General features: G+C 47.4%; 1 protein-coding gene across 1 annotated transcript in view; it reads right to left on the reverse strand.

Annotated features, from left to right (window-relative positions):
- HDAC4 (histone deacetylase 4) overlaps window positions 1–20,234 on the reverse strand; it is a 172,703-nt gene that overhangs the window by 131,529 nt on the left and 20,940 nt on the right. Inside the window, exon 2 of the mRNA XM_062506782.1 lies at window positions 15,183–15,432. Coding sequence (XP_062362766.1) covers window positions 15,183–15,204 — 22 coding nt within the window. The 5' untranslated portion in view covers window positions 15,205–15,432. The remainder of the gene's footprint in view (window positions 1–15,182; window positions 15,433–20,234) is intronic.

Here is a 20,234-nt window from a genome sequence, read left to right on the forward strand (position 1 = left end):
AGCAGTCGAAGAATCCATTTCCCCACCAGAGAGAATCAATGATTATCCATTTTCCCTTTTATCCTCCTTGTCATACAGTGAATTGAAGCAAATGAGCTAACTGCAGCTCCCATCTGCTCCCCTCCCAGATGTTCCTCCAGCTCTGGAATCCCCAGCAGAGCCCACACCAAACCTGTTCTCTGATGAGATTCTCTTGCCAAATTTAAACATGACAAGCAAAGCAGCTTCCCTTGGAATGCTGAATTTAGTGCAGCTTGACCGTATAACCCACAGAGCCGGACACACAGAGGGGCTCTCCCGGGACTCAGCACTTGTGTCCAGCTCATTTCAAGTTGGGAATACGCTGGCTCATGGATCTGGAGTAGTGCACAAACTCTAATTACATGAAGAAACACAAGTACAGAATAACAAAGTCTTTAAGCAAGAGCCGTGCTGAGAGCTCCGAGGTCCCCCGCAGCACTTTCCCAAATAAAAACCCAACATTCGGGGAGGGGAGGGAAGGAACACAAAGTGCATTTACTGTAACACTCACAGATGAAAAATCGTAATTGCTCTGCCTTGACATCTGGTTTCTATTTCACTCCCATTCTATCAGGTTACATAACAAATAGATGATGCACCAGAGCCCTGGAGTTCTTCGGCGAGTCTTGTGTGGATTTGGTGTTTACATTCCTCAGCATAAAAATTCAAGCTATGCCACACACACGCAGGCATGTTTGAGGCAGACAGAGCACTTGGAGACAAATGAGCAGTTTGCAGAGGAAAAGTAAGGCTGACTGGGGAGTGTGGGCGTGTTTTTAGTAGAAGATTCTGTACAGAAAATCCTCCACTGTCCCGATCCAGTTCAGGAATTGAGTCTGCACATGCCAGCACTCACAGCTGTGCAGACGGAGTTTACAGGAGCGAGCCACAGGGAACACGCGGGTTTACAGCCCGATGAAGCACTCGGGTGAAGCCAGTGCCAAATTTAGTGATGCAGACCACAAATTCCACCCTGCCCTGTTATCTAACCAAGCTCAACCTCCAGGGCCTTCCTCCACCTTCTCATTTTGTTGTGGCTTTTTTGTTTTTTTGTTGTTGTTTTTTTAAGAAAATGGCACTTTCCACTCACTTCTGCTGTGACGGTGATTCACAGTCTCAAGAGCACACTGGAGCTCAGGCATCCACTTCACTGACCCTATCCCCAGACATCACGGACTTTCTTCTGAGTCAACAGCACATCCTTCCTCAGCAGCAATTCAGGAAGTCATGCACTGCTAATAAAGCTGACTCAGCTGAGCACAGGTCCCAGAGAATCCCCCTTCCCTCCCTAAAACACCATAATGCAAGAATGAACGCACCAAGAGCTGGAAAGTCATGGAGGTCATGATGCGGCAGTGCTTCTCCCTGAAATTTGATCTGCAATAATCCTGAATTATTCACCAACCCCGTATTAACAGAAAATTTTGTTCACAAAGTATTTTTCATGGCTCCCACAAACAGCAAGTGTCCCCAAACCTTAAGTCTCCTCCAAGATTCTTACTGCAGATTTAACTGCCAGCTTGGCCTTCTTTACCTTCACTTTTTTGGGCCAGCAAAAGCACCAATTAGCAAGCATCAAAACAGCCAGAATTATAAACATCTCACATATGATTCTGTATTTTGTTCTCATTTTGGGCTCTCTGTTTTGCTTCAGGCAGAAGACTTGTTCAGGTCAACATTCAGCTTCCTAAGGTACAACCCAGCCTAGGACTGGATTTATATCTTCAGGAGATACCAGTTCCCATGGGAACTTGCCAACCTCACCACTACAAGGTACTTCTAAAGGAAGCCAGCATGGGACCCTCTTTGAACTGCAGTGCATGGGTGTAAAATGTGTAAAATGTAAGAGGGTACAAGATGCCCATGCTGTGTTTGGGAAACGCCAGCCAAGGCTCCCTGTGGATGGGACCTCTCCCAGCATGAGGTCACTGACATTTAAGCTGGAGACAAATATGAAAATAATAAAAGCCCTGATGGACATTGCTGCAATGCCTGCCGGTTTCCAAAGGCCAGTGGCTGGCTTTTCTCCTCGCATCACCCTCACACAAACCTGCACACATCCATGCACCGTGGTGTGAGGATAACACCAGAAATGATGTGGGTGTTAGTCATGGGCAGGCAAGTGGAAAAATGCCCCAAAATACCAGTTTTCAGGAGGCCTGTTCCTCAGGTACTACAGGTGTCCCTCCACTGCCAGCTCAGGTAAACACAACAGCAAAAAGGACGTTTTCCTGGTCAGAGAACCACTTCTGGCCATGTCTTAACAAGTTGATCATTAAGCAGCAAGAAAGCAATTCACAGTATTGACTTTGAAGAAACACACAACGCTAGGTGCATTCCACTCCTTACCATGAGGTGTTTTTCCCTGTTTCCACCCTGGACTAGGTCCTTAGAGAGCCCACAAAGCAGCAACTTAGGGGAAGAAAGAGGGGGGGTGGGGGAACTATCCAAACAACATCATCTCCCATTACAAAACTCCAACAGCTAAAATATTTAAGGTGTCCCATGGAAATCCTATGGAAATTAAGCACAGAGAAGAAGAACAAGAAGCAGAGGCAAAGCTGCTGCAGCCAACAGCCCCAGCACTGAAACCTCAAGGGACAGCAGTTCCTTACTCCAGGACGTAACTTTACACCCACACACACTTGCTGCTCTTCTTCAAGCATCCAGATTATTGTGTTCCTTCCTCCTATTCACCTCCAGGAGATGCTCAGGTGCACATCCACTAAAACACATCAGGGATTTAGTCCATGCATCATGATGGGATGTTTACAGATAGTGAAAGAGTTCATGGATTGTGCTTCAGGTATCTCCTCCTGCTGCTGGCAGGCAAACCAGGCAGTGAAAGGGTCTTCCCCAAAATCAGCACACAGCCCATGCAAACATCCTGGAGCATGCCAAGAGCAGAACAGGGAATCCCACGGGGAGAGAAGAAGAGGGGACCCCACAGGGAGGCCAAGGGATGTGCAGAGAGTTTTAATTCCATGCCTCCCAATACCTATACTTCAAGCAGCAAGCAACACTCTGAGGAAAGGGACTAGTTCAGGGGCCAAGATGGAAGAGCTGTTTCTCCAGCACCAAAAAATTTAAGTGCTTATTCATCCCTGCTTGTCATCTGTAAGCAAACTACTCCTCCATTCAGTACAGACTGGCAGAACGCAAAGGCGTCGCACAGGAGCCTTTGCTTTTACTATTACAAATGATGCTATTTTTGCCTTTGAGCCTCCAGTTTCACAGATCCTACATCCCTCACATGCCTCACCCCAGCTCCCTGCGCTCTATTGTGTCTTGCTGAGCCAGATGTGTTTTCCTGCCATAGCTTCACCTGCTGCGAGTGGAGTCGTGCCACGTGCCTGTTCCATATACAACCACTCATTTAGAGTACAGGACATTTAATACAGAGCCACACACCCAGCGAGCACCAGCAGTGTTTGGGCTGCACCCCTCAAGCTTTTGGCACTCAGAGCACCTCTGGCAACTCGGGAAGAGCTGCCACAGCCATGCCAGGCACCACTGGCCATCCCAAACCCGGCTTGCACCACATGTTCTGCCCTCCTAGCTCTTCCCACCAGCATCAAGCCCTCCCTGCTGCCAGACAAAACATCTCCCAGCTGCCAGCACGTTGGCGGGCTGACATGGCCAAGGGCACTCAGCAGAGGTCAGCAGCTCCAAGAAGCCACACAGCAAGGCATGGGATGGTCAGAGTGATGATCCCTCGTTGGATATCTCAACTTTTGTCACCCTGCACCCACAGCAGCATTTCATGAACTCCCCAGTGCTGAGAGGTAAAAACACCCCACACACTTCAGTTCGTTTTCCCAGCATCTAAGAGAGGACTTGAGCTGAAATTACAATCTGAAGACCACAGACAGCGCTGCCCAAATGCCTCTGACTGCACCAAAGGTCTGAGCCAGGAGGTGTGGAAGCTCCAAGTCAGAAATGTTCTAATTAAAGGAGTCAGCAGATGACCAGTGAAAGTGGCCAGCAGCCTCCACTAGTTTCAGTCTAGGAGGAGGAGAAACAGCCCAGACAGATTTTCCTCCCTGCATCCTTCCCTCTGCACAAAGGTATCCTTAGTCAGGGAAATTATTAACTTGGAAGAGCCAGAGCAGTAAATAACACGGATCTAAGCAGATAAATCATGTACAATTTGCCAATACCGAGAATATATTAACAAGCCAAGATGTTATTAACAACTTGCAAATGTGACAAAACCAGTGAAGCTTGCAGACACAATGGAAACAGCCTTGGTGGGAAACAGTAAGAAAAAAATATTAAAGGAGCAAATACTGAGCATTCTGCCTCTTTCAAAGTGAGATGGGGTCTTTGCCAGATGCAATCTCACCAACAACAGTTCCTAAACGCTACCTGCTGCTTCCTATTGCAAAACAAAACCAGTTGAAGCTTTTGGGGGATGAAAAACCCACTGATGTTCAAAAGAAATAGTCCCACAGTTGTTTCTCGCAAGAGGAAAAAGGAGTTTCTAGCGAGACAGAACTCATCTCCCAACACAAGTGTGTCTCATACCTTTGCCTGCACAAGCCACAAATGTTTACGTGCCTAAACCAACTACTGCATCATTATTTCTGAACAAAAACAAGCTCCTTCTGCAGAGCTCTCTGGCTTCAGGAGCCTGAAGAGCCAAACGAGACACCACAAGCACACCCCTTTATCTCAGCTCACCTTCCCCGGAGGGAGGGAGGGCACATCACAGACTGCAGAACCCAGCTGTGGGAACTGGTGGTTCCTGAAGGGACTCTCTTGCCTGTCTCTCCTGAAGAAAGCAGCCCCAGTCGTGAAATACAAACTGAAATAGTAAGCAAATAATTAATTTTAGAGTCCAGATGTTTTTTTGAACACTTCCAGGGATGGTGACTCCAGCCTGTCCCAGTGCTTTACAAGAAAAAAAAAATTACCTTGGACACAAAGACTCCAAGACTCCTGAGTGTGGGATGGGCATCCCAGAGAGCTCCCAGAACCAAAAAACACCCCATGTTCCAGCCTGATCTGTGGGGACAGAGGATCTCCAGCTCTCCATCAGACAGGTGCTGGAGAGAAGGAAAAGCGAAGCACATCCTGAGCTGACACAGCTTCGCTCAGCAAACTGCAGGTCTGTGTTTACCCCAGCACCACTTGCTGCTCACAGCACACCCCATGATGCTCTGTCCAGAGGCACGTCGGACACCTGAGATGGGAAAATGAGAGTGTGTGTGCATGTGTGTGATCAGCAGGCTCCAACAGCCTGACTCAACACCAGGCTGTGGAAAAGGCCAGCACACCCCTAAGGAATAGACTCTGGCCAGTTCAGACATGAGAAGCCTGGACAGACAGACATACAGCAGCCGCATCAGGGGAGCAGGAGCTGCTCTGTCCCCAAAGCAACACTCAAGCAACAACACCAAGGAAGAGAAAAGCAGGAAAAGTCCATGCAGCCTGCACCCCAACAAGGGCAGGCAGCTGCCACAAAGTCCCGGTGACAAAAGCACCGCTGCTTCTCCTGCAGCCTCAACCTCCTGTGGCTCCTCCAGCACCACCCCACGCATCACAGACCAAGGGATAAACAAACTGGTCAGGAAAACACTTTTAATCCTGCATTTTCGCTCTTCAGCCTCAAACTGTAGTGGGGAAAAGGGACAGCAAGGATATTCTGTTTATCCTGGAGAAAAGGAGACTCAGGGGTGACCTTATCACTCTATAACTTCCAGAAAGGTGGCTGTAGTCAGGTGGGAGTTGGTCTCATTCACCAGGCAACAACTGACAGAACTAGAGGATACAGTCTCAAGCTGCACCAGGGGAAACACAGGTTAGATATAAGGAAAAAGTTTTTTCACAGAGAGAGTAATAAAGTACTGAAATGGTCGGCCCAGGGAGGTGCTGGAGTCACTGTCCCTGGATGTGTTTAGAAAAAGACTGGATGTGGCACCTGGTGCCATGGTCTAGTTGAGGTGTTAGGGCATGGGTTGGACTTAATGATCTTGAAGGTCTCTTCCAACCTAGTAATTCTGTGAATTCTTCACACACATTCTGCATTATGACCAAAACACATAAATCTCTTGGTGAATATTAGTTCGCAGCTCCAGAAAGGAAGAGGAAGGCTAAGAGAAGAAGATGAGAAGTCCTAGAAAATACAGAGTTTATCATATCCCTACATGAGTCTGAGAGCAAGCCATGCTCTCCCTTCTGGCAATGCAAGTCACCCTTGAGCAGTTTACTCCCCAGAATAGGTGTTCCCCCTCTGGGATTTCTTCCAAACTCAAATCACTTCAAGGTCTGCCCTTCCAGTGTTGATCCATTGGCATTCACAGTCTGGTTGTTGTTTCAAGGGACAGAAGGAATATGTGCAGAAGTTTATAATGGAACAGTTTGGTTTAGAGCAACTACAGCTGGTTTCTCAGAACTGGCAAAAATACCCACCAAGAGTTTTCACCCCCAGGTGGGATATCGAGGAATATTTCCCCCGCCCCACCACCAGTAGCTTCTGTTTGTGTTTAGATGTAGATTAAGATAATAACTTTTTTTTTTAAATCTAAATTTTAGAAACATTTCCAAATCATTCTTACTCTCAAATCTGCTCAGCTGCTCCATTTAGAGGCAGGGCAGCTGTGGGGGCAGCCTTGCCAGTGGGAAGAGGAACTGCTCCAGGAAAGCCCAAACCAGTAGTTTCATCAGGGCACTCTCCAAGGAGAAACCCCTGGAGAGAACCAGCAGTTTCCATCCCACTCTCTGACTCAGAAGCTGCCAATGAATGGTCCCAGCCTCTCCAGCAGCTCCCTCAAGCTTCCCTACAGGAACCCCTGACCTGCAGAAGGATGACCGACTTTCCAGGTTTCTCACTCCCCTCCCCATTTCCAGCAGCATTCAGCACACGGCTTGCACAACAGTTGTTCCAGCAAATGGCTTTGCAGAAAGTTTCTTTCATCTGATGGCTGGAACATCAAAAGATCAAATCCATGTTGCCCAATGATTTGGGCAATCACTCCCAAAACATCACGTTCTTTTGTGCAACTGCTACCCACAGTTTCCCCAACAAAAGCAAACACCAGAACTACCAGGAAAAAAAAAATTAAAAATAAAAGTAGTCTGAGCAAGGAGCTTGAAAAGGAGCCTACCAAGTGATGGGAGAGGGCTGGGAGTCACTGAGCAGAACCCTTGCTCACAGCCATATACACACCCCTGTTTTCCAAGTAAATCAAACAGATGCACCCGAAACCATTATGTTCTAAGCTGCAGCACATCTTTACAAATACAGCAGAATTCCAGAAGCTGGGAAGTTAAGGTGGGGGGCAGAGGGGCTTGCAATGTGAACTGCAGTGGCTCTGACACCCCAGCCATGCACTCTTGGACTTGACCATCCTGCAGCTGCAAAGTTGGCAACCTCTGGCCTACTTGGGGGGCATGTTGGAGTCCAACTGTATTTACGCTGACAGAGACAAGCAGAGGCTGTGACGATTTATTGACGCAAGAGCTATTTTGTGCTCCATGCCAGAAATTAATCAGTGGAGGAGGAGGAATTCTCCTTAAGCACTTTGGTGAGCTGCTAAGAACAACAGGCTGAGGTCTCCCATGACAAACACCATCGAAAGGAGAGGAGGGAAAGAAAGAAAAAGAAATTAAAAGGGCAACTTTCACATAGCAGCTTCTTTAGAAAGATGCAGGAACCAGGCAGTGCCTGAGCAGAACCTGCCCTGCATAATTTTCCTTGTGAAAAAGAAAATACATAACAGGAATAAATCAGAGCTTTCCCAAACCTCTGTCAACATGACCTGGTGCTTGTGTTTGTTCAGCTGAACCTGTCTCAAGTTTATTTCGGGAAGGTGAAGGTAGTGGTGAAGGTGTAGTGACCCTTCAGGTTGGCTCTACCTGCTGCAATTCCAGATAAAAAGAAGGAAACCAAGGGCAACAGTCTCATCACCTCCTTGAAAGAGCTGTTGCACAGAGCTCCACTTTGAAGGGAAAAAATGAAAAAGAAAGGAATCTTGCATGCAGGCTGAAGGAATAGCATCAGCCCTACCTGCCAAGAAGACATCACAATAAACCTGTCAAGAGTTATGAGCCTGCAGAACAGGCCTTGCACCTGCTGGAAAGGAAAAAAAAGGAAGGGAAAAAGCCATCTAATGCCAATCAGATTCTTGCTGCTGGCAGGGAAGAGATGCCAGAGCCCTTCTCCTTGGTTTGGTAAGCTGTGAGGATCATGTGCTTTCCCCTGGCAGAGGTTCTGTGAGACCACTGGCACCTTAGCTAGAATAAAGCAAGTTCTGGGAAGTTTCAAAGATCTTTCCTGAAGTGACAGACATCAAGGATTCAGTACTTGGATGGACTTGTGGAGTTTGGTGCATGGTTTTTTTTACTGTTTTGGAAGATTTTATGACCAGAGAAGAGAGGGTTGGTCTAGTTCAGGCTTTTATGTCTTCCCACAGGAGCAGCTCAAGCATTTTCTGGATCAGGAATGAAAAAAATGTTTAAAACGGTTTCTTTTTATAGGCAGCATAAGATATAGGTCACAGTTAACAGAGAGGCTTAAGCCTGTTTGAGTAGAAAGCGCACGTTTTGAATGCTGAAGCAGAAGAGCACAATACAATTCTCAATGGATTATGTCAACATCACCAGGCTTTAAGGGTTTCCTGCCCTAAGAGCTGTCAATTGATCAGAACTGCCAAAGTCACCTTTCCAGTAGCAGACAGAAAAATCACCTGCCCTCAGTTCCCTGAGCAAATCACCCACCCAAGGGAGCGTTATTGGTCCCAACTCCACAGCTGCATGGCCGAGCACCCACATTGATGTGGGGCTGTTGGCCACGGGGCAAAACAAAAGCGACCCCACGGGAGGGAGTTCATGGACAGCAGCAGCTGGGAAAGGAAAACTCCAAATCCACAGTACAGCCACGGCGGGCGCGCAGAGCCCTTGCCCTGCGCTCCGTGGTTTTGATTCTGGCGGGGTCACACGGCCTCAGCAGCTGCCTTGGAGGACAAAACAGGCACCCGAGGCCAAGGCTGGCAGTTCAGAGCTCCCAGAGCAGACTCACTCCCATCATGGTTTGCCCCATAAAGCTATTTATGTGGTTTGGCAGCACAGCGGCTGCAAACAGCACGAGCGCACAGGTTCCAGAATAGCGAAAGGGTCAGGATTGATTTTTTTTTTTTAACAAATTATTTCCTTGAGCTCAGCTGTGGTTTCTCCAACGCGCTCATCCCAGCCTTGCCACAGAGCACAGGGGGTTTCCAGCAGTCCCCTCCACTGCAAGCAACTCTGCAATGGTTGGAAGTTTCTCCTGGAGGAGACACACTCTGCTTGCTCACACGGAAGTCAGCAAAAGAAGTTGGTTTTCAGTGCTGGGATTGTTCAGCCCCTGGTACAACCAAACTGACACAAAAGAAACCCCACAAACAACAAATAAAAGTAAAATTCACTCTATCAGCCCCCCCAAAAAATCCACATCACACATGAGCAGAGGTTGAGAGGGTGTATTTAATGGCTGCTGTCACAATCGTACCTGTCCTTCACCCCTTGCCCAGGTATCCACAGGCAGCTGTGGTCAAGCTCCTGTCTCTCCTGACTGACCTTGCCCAGCCATCCCGGCAGAACCTTCTTGTGCTTGGCAACTCAAGCTTTCGAAAGATTTGTTGCTACATTAAAGTGGAGCAGGGCTGTCACAAACACGGGGAAAGTTAACTCTGGCCTGTGGAATCCTTGGCAAAGCTTGTGTTGCCAGGGTTCAGAGCAGGACCAGCAATGCCCCATTGAACCCCAAACACACCCAAGGGTTCCTGGAAACTCCCACAAGTACTGCTGCCACTAAGGGTGGCTGCCAGCTGAGACAAGAGGATCTCAGAAAGGCCCACCTGGGACTATTCCCATATGGAACTCACATTTCAACAGGTATGAAGTTTAGCATCAGCCTCATCCTTCTGAGAGGCTATAAATCTGCTTCAAAAATCACTCGAGCAAATCAGTCCATCAAGCCAAAGGGTGACAGCAATCCCCAAGAGCTGCTAAGCACCTGAAAGCAAGCCATGGCACTGCAGCTAAAATTTAACTGATAAAACTGATGAAACAGTAACTGATGAAACAACAGGATTTTGATTTGGTTATGGAAACAAAACCTTCAAAAGACCTGCTGATGTATTAATTTCAGTTTTATTTGCAGAAGAATAAATTGCATGCCCCATTTCTCAGTGGTCTGACCACTCCACCTGGCAGCTCAAACTGTACAGGTGTCAAGGCCTTTCTTGCTTAATGGCATAAATAGAAATAATAAAATAAAAAAACAAAAGCGGGGGGAGGAATTCCTGGTACATGGTAAGCTACAGGGAGAAAGGGACTGGCAAAGCTTTTACTGAAGGATGGGGGAATTACCAATTCCACAATTGTTCATTCCCCAGCCAGGCACCTGCTATTCCATGTCCACTCACTCCTGGCTATCCTCTGACTGTAAAGGCAGTTTCTACAGATGGCAGAGGATGAATAAAATATACCAAACACTACATCAAAAGAAGAAACATCACTGGAATTGTTTATCCACTCTTCTGGTAACAAACTGAATTTGGGAAAGTATGAGACACAGGGCAAATTTGGGTTGACCAAAGGTAAGCAACAAAAATGTGGTAACCTTGTAGAAAAAGGTTTGTCTCCTTTCCAAGTGAGACACAAGATCCCAAGAACCATCTCAAACATTATTACAGAATCACCTGACTTTAAAAGTATGACCTTTTTCGTATCTTTTGCCTATCCCGTACTTCACTCAAAATAATCCAGAGTTCTCTGCCTCTCATCACAAGTACCTGCTTCTCATCTTTGCACTACAGGAAACATCACAGGCTAAAAAACTTACTTTAGAAACACACTTTTAAATAATTCCGAAGTGCAAGAACTACATTTAAAGAAAAAGCAGAAATGAGAGGAATGTACTTGGCAGGGACACTGACCTAGCAGGAACTTCAGCTTGAACCCCAAGTTGAAGCACAAAACAATTCTTCTCTTTTGAGGGTACAATCAAACCCTTGCACAGAAAGTCCCAACTATTTGATGCTCCAGAAAGTGAAAACTTCACAGGTTTAGCGGGAGCAGACTTTAAACTTTGAAGGACCTCAAAATGACACGATTCCTAGAGGAAATCCAGGACAGACTCAGCTCCTACATGGGTAAGGGCAGGAAAGCAGGTGGAAAAGGTGTTCTGTTATAGGCTGGAGAAAGAAAAGTGAACAGAAACATGTCCAGTTACATCTGCTGGAGTTTTCAGCTCTTCTGAGTTTACTCCACAGCCAACCCCAAAGCCCCTCCCAAAACTGGGGGACCAGGCTGCTCAGGGGAACAGCCTCTGAATTCCCAGTCTAGAATAATCTGGTAAAACCAGAGCACCAAACTGGTAAGGGGAAGCAGGGCTCCATGGGAGTGTTCCCGGCTGGGAGGTGTGTCTGTCCATGGCAGGGGATGGGATGGGATGGGATGGGATGGGATGGGATGGGATGGGATGGGATGGGATGGGATGGGATGGGATGGGATGGGATGGGATGGGATGGGATGGGATGGGATGGGATGGGATGGGCTTTAAGGGCCCTTCCCACCCAAACCATTCCATGACTCTGTGATACACCATGTCCAGATGTTCTCACACAGCCACCAAATACCCACCATGGCCCGGCCCTGCTGGAGGAGGGCTGAGTTTACCCCCATAGTTCTTGTCTTTATCTGAAATCATGATCTTGCCCCCAGATAACTTCCCCAGACAGCCTCACTGCTGCCAGAAAGTAGGTCAGTGTCATTTAAAGCTGCCTTGAAATGCATCTCCACAGAAACTTCTTAATCTTTAAAAAGAGAACGCATCAAATATTTATCAGGCAGCACAAAACAATGGGAGATGCTCACGGGGAGAGCTCTTCTGTGTGTGCTGCATGAAATGACTCTCCGTGCCTCACTGAGCCATGGAGCAGGGCAAGAGAGTGCCTGGCTGCAGAGAAACCCCTGTGCAAAAGTCCTTATCTGCCCAGCAAATCACAGTACGTGACTCCCCAACTCGTTCTGACGCCGTGTGATCCCAGAGCTCTCTACTTCCTCCGGGAGCACCTCTCAGCCCTAATGATCCCTGCTGCAGATTTTTCCCCATCAGCCAGGCAGCTCATTTTCAAAATTTCAATATTCCTAATTATCAAACATTCAGCACTGCAAAATGTAGCTGAAATTTGCATCTCTGCAAGGGTGGCTCTGAAGAAAGGATGGAGCATTTGCATTCAGACTGGTTAATTCCTGCAAGATAACATTTCATAAACAAAATGCTTCATTGAACATGGAGATTTTCAGCTTTTACAAAGGAAAGTGAACTTTAAACAAATACAAATCAGTTGAGTGATTAAGTGTTACGGTTTTTTAAAACTAATCTTTATGTATAACTAGTATCAGCAGAACAATCTTTACTGATTAAAGAAGTGAACGATAATGAAACTCAAGCCACTAAAAATTAAGGGAGGAGGTAGAAGGCAACAGCAAGAAATCATTTAAGGTCAATAAGAAAGGGGGGGAAAAAGAACTCTGAAACATTTTAAAAACCTATTAAAAAAACCCCACACCTACTCACAACCCAGTCAGCCTGGGTAAGCACCATGGGTTATGTAAGGCAAGTGTGAATTGTGGCCAACATGAACAGGTTAAGGAGCGAAACTGAACACGATTTCCCCTGCCCCTCCAAGCTTTGTCATAATCCTAAATGTTATCTTAATTAGCCTAATTTTCTTAATTATACTTTGCAGCAACTTGAGCCTTTGCAGCACAATTTCAGCGTCTTTTTTTCCAGCTTTGTTCCAGCACTGGAAGAGGCGGCGACTCCTCTGCCAAAAGCCAAAGGCCACGTGACACCTCCCAGGAAGTTTGCTCCCACCTGGATATTCTTTTTCCGCAAAGGCTGCTTCTTACTCCCTATGGAATCTTCCTCCAAAACACAGCAAAAGAAGAGGCAGTGATGGGGGAAGAAGTCACACTTTTCTTAGCCAACTTAAATCTTCTCCATATTTTTCCACCTCATTCAGTGAGAAGCGCTCAGTGCCCAGCACTTCTCACAAAAGCTTCACAGAGTGAAATTAAAAATCAAAAAAAAGCACAGGACAAAAAGCCCAACCCAAACCACTTCCATTCATCTATGCTGCAACAATTTCATGGCATGGTTCCTGAAACTTCCCATTAGTGCTGGCCTTGGAGAAGATTAGAGAAGAAAGCTTGAACCCACTGAAGCAAGGCTTAATAGGCTCTCAAGTTAAGCCAGAGCCTTCACTTAAACAATGCCCATCATTAGGAATAATTACCTGTAGCTGTAGAATCAACACAGCTATGACAACTGACATGAGAAGTCCAGATGTCATCTTTGGCAAGGCTTGAGAAATATTTCTGCTCCTTATTGTACAACTGACTCTTGAAAGAGAAATGAGCAACAAGAACACCAGGGGTGGAAAGCCACTGTGAAACACTGCAGGAATCCAGAAATACAACCAGAGTAAGAGCCCAGCACCCAGGAAGGGCACATCGATATCCAAAACCCTCCTGCCCAGCTGCCACACCCCTGGGTTTGGATCAGACCACTCTTCTCAGCATCATTCTGGACAGGGTTGTTAGAGAAACAAAGCTCAAGCTGATTTTTGTATGTACAGAAACACTGAGCCAAAGCAGAAGAATGAGGCAGGAGTAACAAGTGTTCAGGGATGAATTCTGAAAGGAAGCAAGGCAAACCAGCATCAGGCTTCCACTGCATAACAGCCCAACCAGGAAGGACACTGCCACTTCCTAAACCTCTGGAGAGCTGCTCCTTCAGGAGCCAAGAAATACCCACAGTTGGGTTTGGACTGCAGGTGGGTGTTCAAGGTGTCCCACAACCACCACCACCACAGCAAGAGAAAAGCAGCCTCACTTCTGACTCATGAAAACACTGAAACAACAATTACCTGTTATCTGAACAACAGAGCTACTGGAAAACATCACTTTGCATCTGTGTCTCCAGTAAACATCTACACTCATACAAAACACACTTCAGTTTCTCAACTCCTCATACTACCAACAAATTTCAAAATCTAAGACTGCTACATTATGGAAGCAAAGGCCACTTTATTTCTTTTTGATGGAGAGGGAGAGGGAGAGGGAGAGGGAGAGGGAGAGGGAGAGGGAGAGGGAGAGGGAGAGGGAGAGGGAGAGGGAGAGGGAGAGGGAGAGGGAGAGGGAGAGGGAGAGGGAGAGGGAGAGGGAGAGGATCTACCACTGTTGCCTGTAGACTCCAGCACCTCCACTTACTGCAGCATTTCTTCCCCCATAAACAAGTGGTTCCTCAAATGTTAGGAGCTGTTCTCTACTTTTAGCACTTCAGCCTTACTTGTTAACCCCAAAGTGATTACACTGAAGTCAACAGAGTAATCTCTCAGAAGCAGAGCAAGTAAGTCCTTCCACATGCCTTGCTGGATTATTTGCTTCCCAGTAGCCAGTTCTGTACCATAAATTGAAACAGCTCAAGCACAATTAACATTCCTCTTACAAAGCTCTGCCTAACATAAAAGTTGCCCCAAACTCCCTCAAAACAAACGTGTGAGGAACCTTTAAGCTGGAAAGCAGGTAACTGAGCAGCTACAGATCCTCCTGATAGACAGAAATGCACAATTTGGTAGAGATGAATCATGCCTCAAATTACAAAACACATTAGGGATAATCCCCCAGACAGCATTGAGATGGATCAATTGACTTTTGTTCCAGCAAAACTACTTCTTCCTATAAAAAGTCCTTTAAAAGTCCAAGAGTTTTCTTAAATATCAACAAAGGCACCAGCAGAACCATGCCTGCTCCTTGGAGGTACACTCCATATCATTAAAGCTTATCAGCACAGATTTAACAAATTAAACATCTGCTTAATGACCCAGAAAATACCAACTTTCATGTACCAATTTTTCAATACCAACTTTGATGCAACGATTAGAAAGCCAAATTTTGGAAAAAAAAAAAAAAAAAACCTAAAAGGATGAAACTTCCTTGTAGCTCTTGGTAACAGCAGCGGCACCTTCCACCTCCACAGAAAGTTTTAGATGAAGCAGGAAAGGGAAGGGACCTGGATGACAATTTCAGCACGACTCAAACATGTGTTCATGCAACAAACTGTGGTTTCGGGTCGTTGCTGCGACTCCAAGTGGCCTTGCCCTTACCTGGATGGCTTTGGGAGCTCATTGCTGGCAATGTCTAGTCCTTGGGAGAAGGGATTCAAGACAGATCAGTTCCCACAGGAGTAACAGCAGCTCAAAAGAGCTCCAGTGCTTCACCAATACATAGGAGTGGGAAGTGGGGATTAAATCATGGCCACCTTGTAAAATCCTGGGCACAGTGACATGATGAGCTGTATGGAAAATAATCCAAGAGGGTGGCAGAGTGTCTTCCAATTGCTTTTAAAATGGGAACCTGCAATTAAAGAAAAAGATGTCTGAGTTAGCAAATTAAGATTAATAGCCATTTAAATTGTACATTATATAACCTATTTATCCCTGAGAATTAACTACAATGCTATTTTAGGCATTAAGGGCTGCAGAGAGAGTAATTTTCAGAGTTGTAAATGTTACATTGATTAATAACTATAAAGATGCAGATTAATACTTAACATTATTTAAAAAAAAAACAATTAAAGATAACAACTTTCCAACGACACATTCAAGCCTCAGAAACCCAAAATTCCACGTTAATTCTCATCCTCCAACAGCACCATATGAAGCCACTTCAGTCCAACAGCTTCCATATTTTAAAAGCCATATGTATGAGTGGTAACTGTACTTCACACATCTGCTCCCCAAAGAAGTCTAAAGAAAAATTCCTCAGTGCCAAGAAGTGGTCTTGGAGCAGGAAGGAAAAAAAACCCACACAATCAATTCCACTCCCACTCTACCTAAGCCTCCAGCAGATTACTCAGAAGCAGCTCCATTCTGCCCCAGGGGAAAAAATCCATCATTCCCAAGTATTTTCAAGCTATGTATTAGTGGGAGGGAGAGAGAACAGAGGGGAAATAACCCAGAGAATCAGCAAGCCCTGGCCCCTGCCCCCCAAAATAGGGAAGTAGAGAAGCAATAGACACCCTGGCTTAGAGAAACCCCACCTGAGACCCATGCTGACCTAACCAGCCACCCTTACACCAAAAGAACTTGCTCAAGTTCAGTTTTGAGGGGGTGGAGGGGGCAGGGGGGCGTGTCAAGGTTTTTTTGGCACTATACCAAGTGACATCCAGTATTTCCCATCCCTGGAAGTGTCCCAGGCTGGGCTGGACAGGGCTTGGAGGAACCAGGAATAGAGGAAGGTGTCCCTGCCCATGGCAAGGGGTGGGATGGGCTTTGAGGATCCTTTCCACCCAAACCATTCTGGATTCCTGAGCAGCCCTGTTTCACAGGCAGGCTGTCTCAGGGCTTCTGCTCTGCCACTGACCCAGACTGAAGCCAGCTGTGTCCTTTATGCAGGGTATCCCACATCCACAGGTGACTTCCCTTCTCTGCACCATAAAACACTACAAGAGCAGCAGCCCAGCCCTCCTGGGTAGCCAGGGGAGTTCCTCCTGCCCAGCCAGACATCACCCAGCACCGGAGTGAGGTCACCCTGCTGGAAGCAGCCACTCCAGCCCATCCCCATGGATCCAGCTGACTCTGCTCACCCCAAAGTGCTCCAGCAGCAGCTCCCAAGGAGTGGTGCCCTGCAGCACTGCTGGGGCAGGCAATGGCAGCTGTGATGGAAGCTGCTCCTGCCTTGCACAAGGAGCATCTGCCCACAGTGTGGCTGTGCCACGGCGTTTCAGGCAGTGCTGGCTATTCCTGGAAGAGCTCTTAGCACACTCGGATTTGTGTGTTCCTTTCCAAGAAGCAAAACCAGGTCTGAGACTTCCAGCACCGGCATGGTGGCTCAGGATGGGCATTCTAAAGTTACTTCCCTGATGTGGAGGAAAAGGCCCCAGCAGGTACTGCTGAACACAGTCCCTTCCTTGCTGTGCTTCATTAAAAACTCTCCTTAATTGGCTGTTTCTCTGCAGCCCAAGTGTCTAAGCATTGCCACTCTCCAAGTTCCTCTCTGCCCATCTTGCATTCTGAGAGACCTGGAACGCATTACATGTTACACGTCAAATTTGAGAGAAAATCACTTAAATGTCATTTCTAACCCCTGCAGGTCTCTGCCATCCCAAATGTTCAAGATGTTCCAGTCCCATTAATCAGCACATCCTGTTAAACAGAGCTGGGTCAGCTTAGACCAGGCATTAGCAAGATACTAATATAATTTATTTCCATTAAAACCAGCAGGTACTGTTGTAGCATAAGCCATCTCAGCTGTAGACAAGAAGGATTTGGAGTGGAGTTACCAGATCTCCATGTCCTCATTTTCCCAGCACAAGAATTAAAATGTGAATGTGAACAGTGGAAAATTTCCCAAATAAAGTGGACTGAATGAATAACACCAAACTCCTTCAGCAGCACCGCCAGTTTAATCTATACCTTCTTCTGTCCCATCCCTGGAAGAGTCCAAGGCCAAGGGCTTGCAGCAGCCTGGGATAGTGGGAGGTGTCCCTGCCCATGGCAGGGGGTGGAATGAGATGGGTTTTAAGATCCTTTCCATTCACTTTGTGATTCCACTATTCTCTCCAGGACATGGCAGTCATGTCCCAAATTACCTCCCCCCAAACTGTAATTTTCAGGCAGCCCTTGCACTGATCTCTGTGCAATGAACACCTGCCAGGCCTCCACCTGCAACAATTCTTCTGTGACTTTGTCCTTTTGCCCCTACATCAAGGAGAACACTCCTCAAATTAAAAGAAGCAAACGCTGTCTATCCCTATGCCTCAGGTATCAGGAGGTTTACAGGGTTTTCCAAGCAAATCATCTCATTAAAAAAAAAAAAATTAAAAAGAAAAACAAACCCGAGTTTGTTTAACTTCTGCTCCAGTGCCTCCTGGGACAAGGGAAACCACCTCTAGTCTGAGGAACAGCGAGTCTACCCTGGGCATCATTCCAGAGGCACATTCCTGTCCGGCACAGGCAAGGACTGGCTCAGGGGCACCTGCCCACTGGCACCCCGCATGCTGCACGACCCCCAGACCCCGCTGCCTCAGCCACACGGGTCACAGCAAGGCTCACCCCTGGCTTTTGGGGGGCCAGGGCCACCTCAGGCTCTGCTGCACTCCAGCTGGGAGCAGAGATGGGCACAGCCAGCCGGAGCGTGCCGCGAGCCCCAGGACCAGCTGGTGCCCATGGAACTGGCCTGGCAGCCAGCAAGCAGAGCCACGGGGAGCGGGCCAAGTTTGGCACAGCCCTGGACACAGAGCAAGGGAAGGGCTCGGGACAGCAGCCACGGACAGGGCAGGGGTGGCACCACAGGAAGTGCCCAGCAGAACTACAGGCTCAAACCAGCAGCTTTGTCAAACATCATTTAATCAGGACTGGGATCATCAAGCTGGGATCATCATCACTTCCTACCTTACAGGAAAATTTTCAGAGTCTGGTCAGCGCTGTATTTTTTAAAATCTCAGGAACAGGAGCACAAGGAACCATTTAATACCTGTTTATTTCAGCCTGCTTCTAGCAGGGCACACCTGAGAGCACAGGCTCCCTAAAAGCACGAGGGCTGATGCATCAGCTGCTGTATCCTCATCACATCTCAGGATCAGGATCAGAGGGTGGCCATGGTCTGAGTGCTGTCACCCCCTTGTCACAGCCCCAAACACGGGACAGGCTGAGGGGCCACAGGCCCTGTCAAAGCACCTCATTTCTCCCTGGTTTGGTGCCTCAGCAAACCACCAATCCTCACAAGGTGCCTTCCCTGGATTTAAAGTCATTCCAGATCTTCTCCTACCCCAGCAGAAAGTTTTTTGTGTTTTGGTTTTGTTTTTTTTTAACATAAGAATCTCACAGTTCTGCCACAAGAATGATTTGTTGACAGGAGGCCTGGAGCAGCTCCCCTACAAAGACAGGCTTGAAAAAGCTGGGGCTGTCCAGTCTGGAGAAGGTTGTGTGGAGACCTCAAAGCAACATTCAGTTATCTGAAGGGGCTGTGAGGAGGCTGAAAAGGGACTCTGCATCAGGAACTGCAATGAGGGGACAAGGAATAATGGGATCAAACTGAAAAGAGTGGGAGTTTAGGTATGAGGAAGAAATGTTTTACTGTGAGGGTGGTGAGACACTGGGCACAGGTTGCCCAGGGGCTTGTGGATGCACCCCTGGCACTGCTCAAGACCAGGTTGGATGGGGCTTGGAGCAACCTGGGACAGTGAAAGGTGCAGGGGGTGGAACAAGATGGTCTTTAAGGTCCCTACAAACCCCTTTATGGTTCTATGGTTCTGTGTGGCAGCACAAAAGTTCACCTTCCTCCTCCCAGCCCCATCCAGATGTGCCCCTGTGGCGCCACAAGTCCAGATGTGCAGCAACCACTAATGACTGTCACCAGAGAACTTTATTTACAGAGCTCAGTTTTTCAGAGCTTTAATTGCTCTTCAGCCCGATAACAATCTTGGCCTGAGGCTGGGCTTTCAGAGCTGAGTCAGCCGGGTTAGTGCAGGACCAGGAGCTCTGGTGCCCCAGCTCTGCCTGCCACAGCAGCAGCACTGCTGCTGCCAGCATCCCTTGGAGCTCTCAGTAGAACAAAAGGATGCTAGGCAGCCTTCCACATCCTGGCTCTCCTCTAGCAGCACTCCAGCAGCACCGTGGGCTTGGCTCTCCAAAAGCCATGGAAACACCCACCATCACCTTCCAAAAGGCGTCATCGCCGAGCCTTCTGCCTGGCACAGATCCATTACAAGGAGATAATTGTTTTTTTCCCCCAAAATTACATTCCTCGCTGCATTTAGAAGCAAACAGGCCTGAGCTGACACAAACACCCCAACCTGAAGGGAGGCAAAGCCTCTCTCAGAGCTTTATCGATTAAATCTCTCCTTTGACAACAGATCCTGCACTTTAACCGGGGGGGAAGGGGGGGGGGGGGGGTGGGGGGAGCTGCCTTTGCTTCTCTGAGTTTGTTTATAAAATATTCCAATACAGGATCCATACATTAAAAAAGGAGGGAAGGAAGAGGCTTAGAGGTGCCTGGAAACAATTCACTGTGACTACAGGGAGATTTACCATGTCTTTATTTAGGATAATGGAATGGCTTGGGCTGGAAGGGACCTCAAAGCCCACCTCACTCCAAACCCCTAGCATGGTCGCAGAGAGGGACACCTTCCAGTAGTCCAGGCTGGTTTCTTTAGA

The sequence above is a fragment of the Cinclus cinclus genome, chromosome 21 (assembly GCF_963662255.1).
Source record: "Cinclus cinclus chromosome 21, bCinCin1.1, whole genome shotgun sequence".
Lineage (NCBI taxonomy): Eukaryota > Metazoa > Chordata > Aves > Passeriformes > Cinclidae > Cinclus > Cinclus cinclus.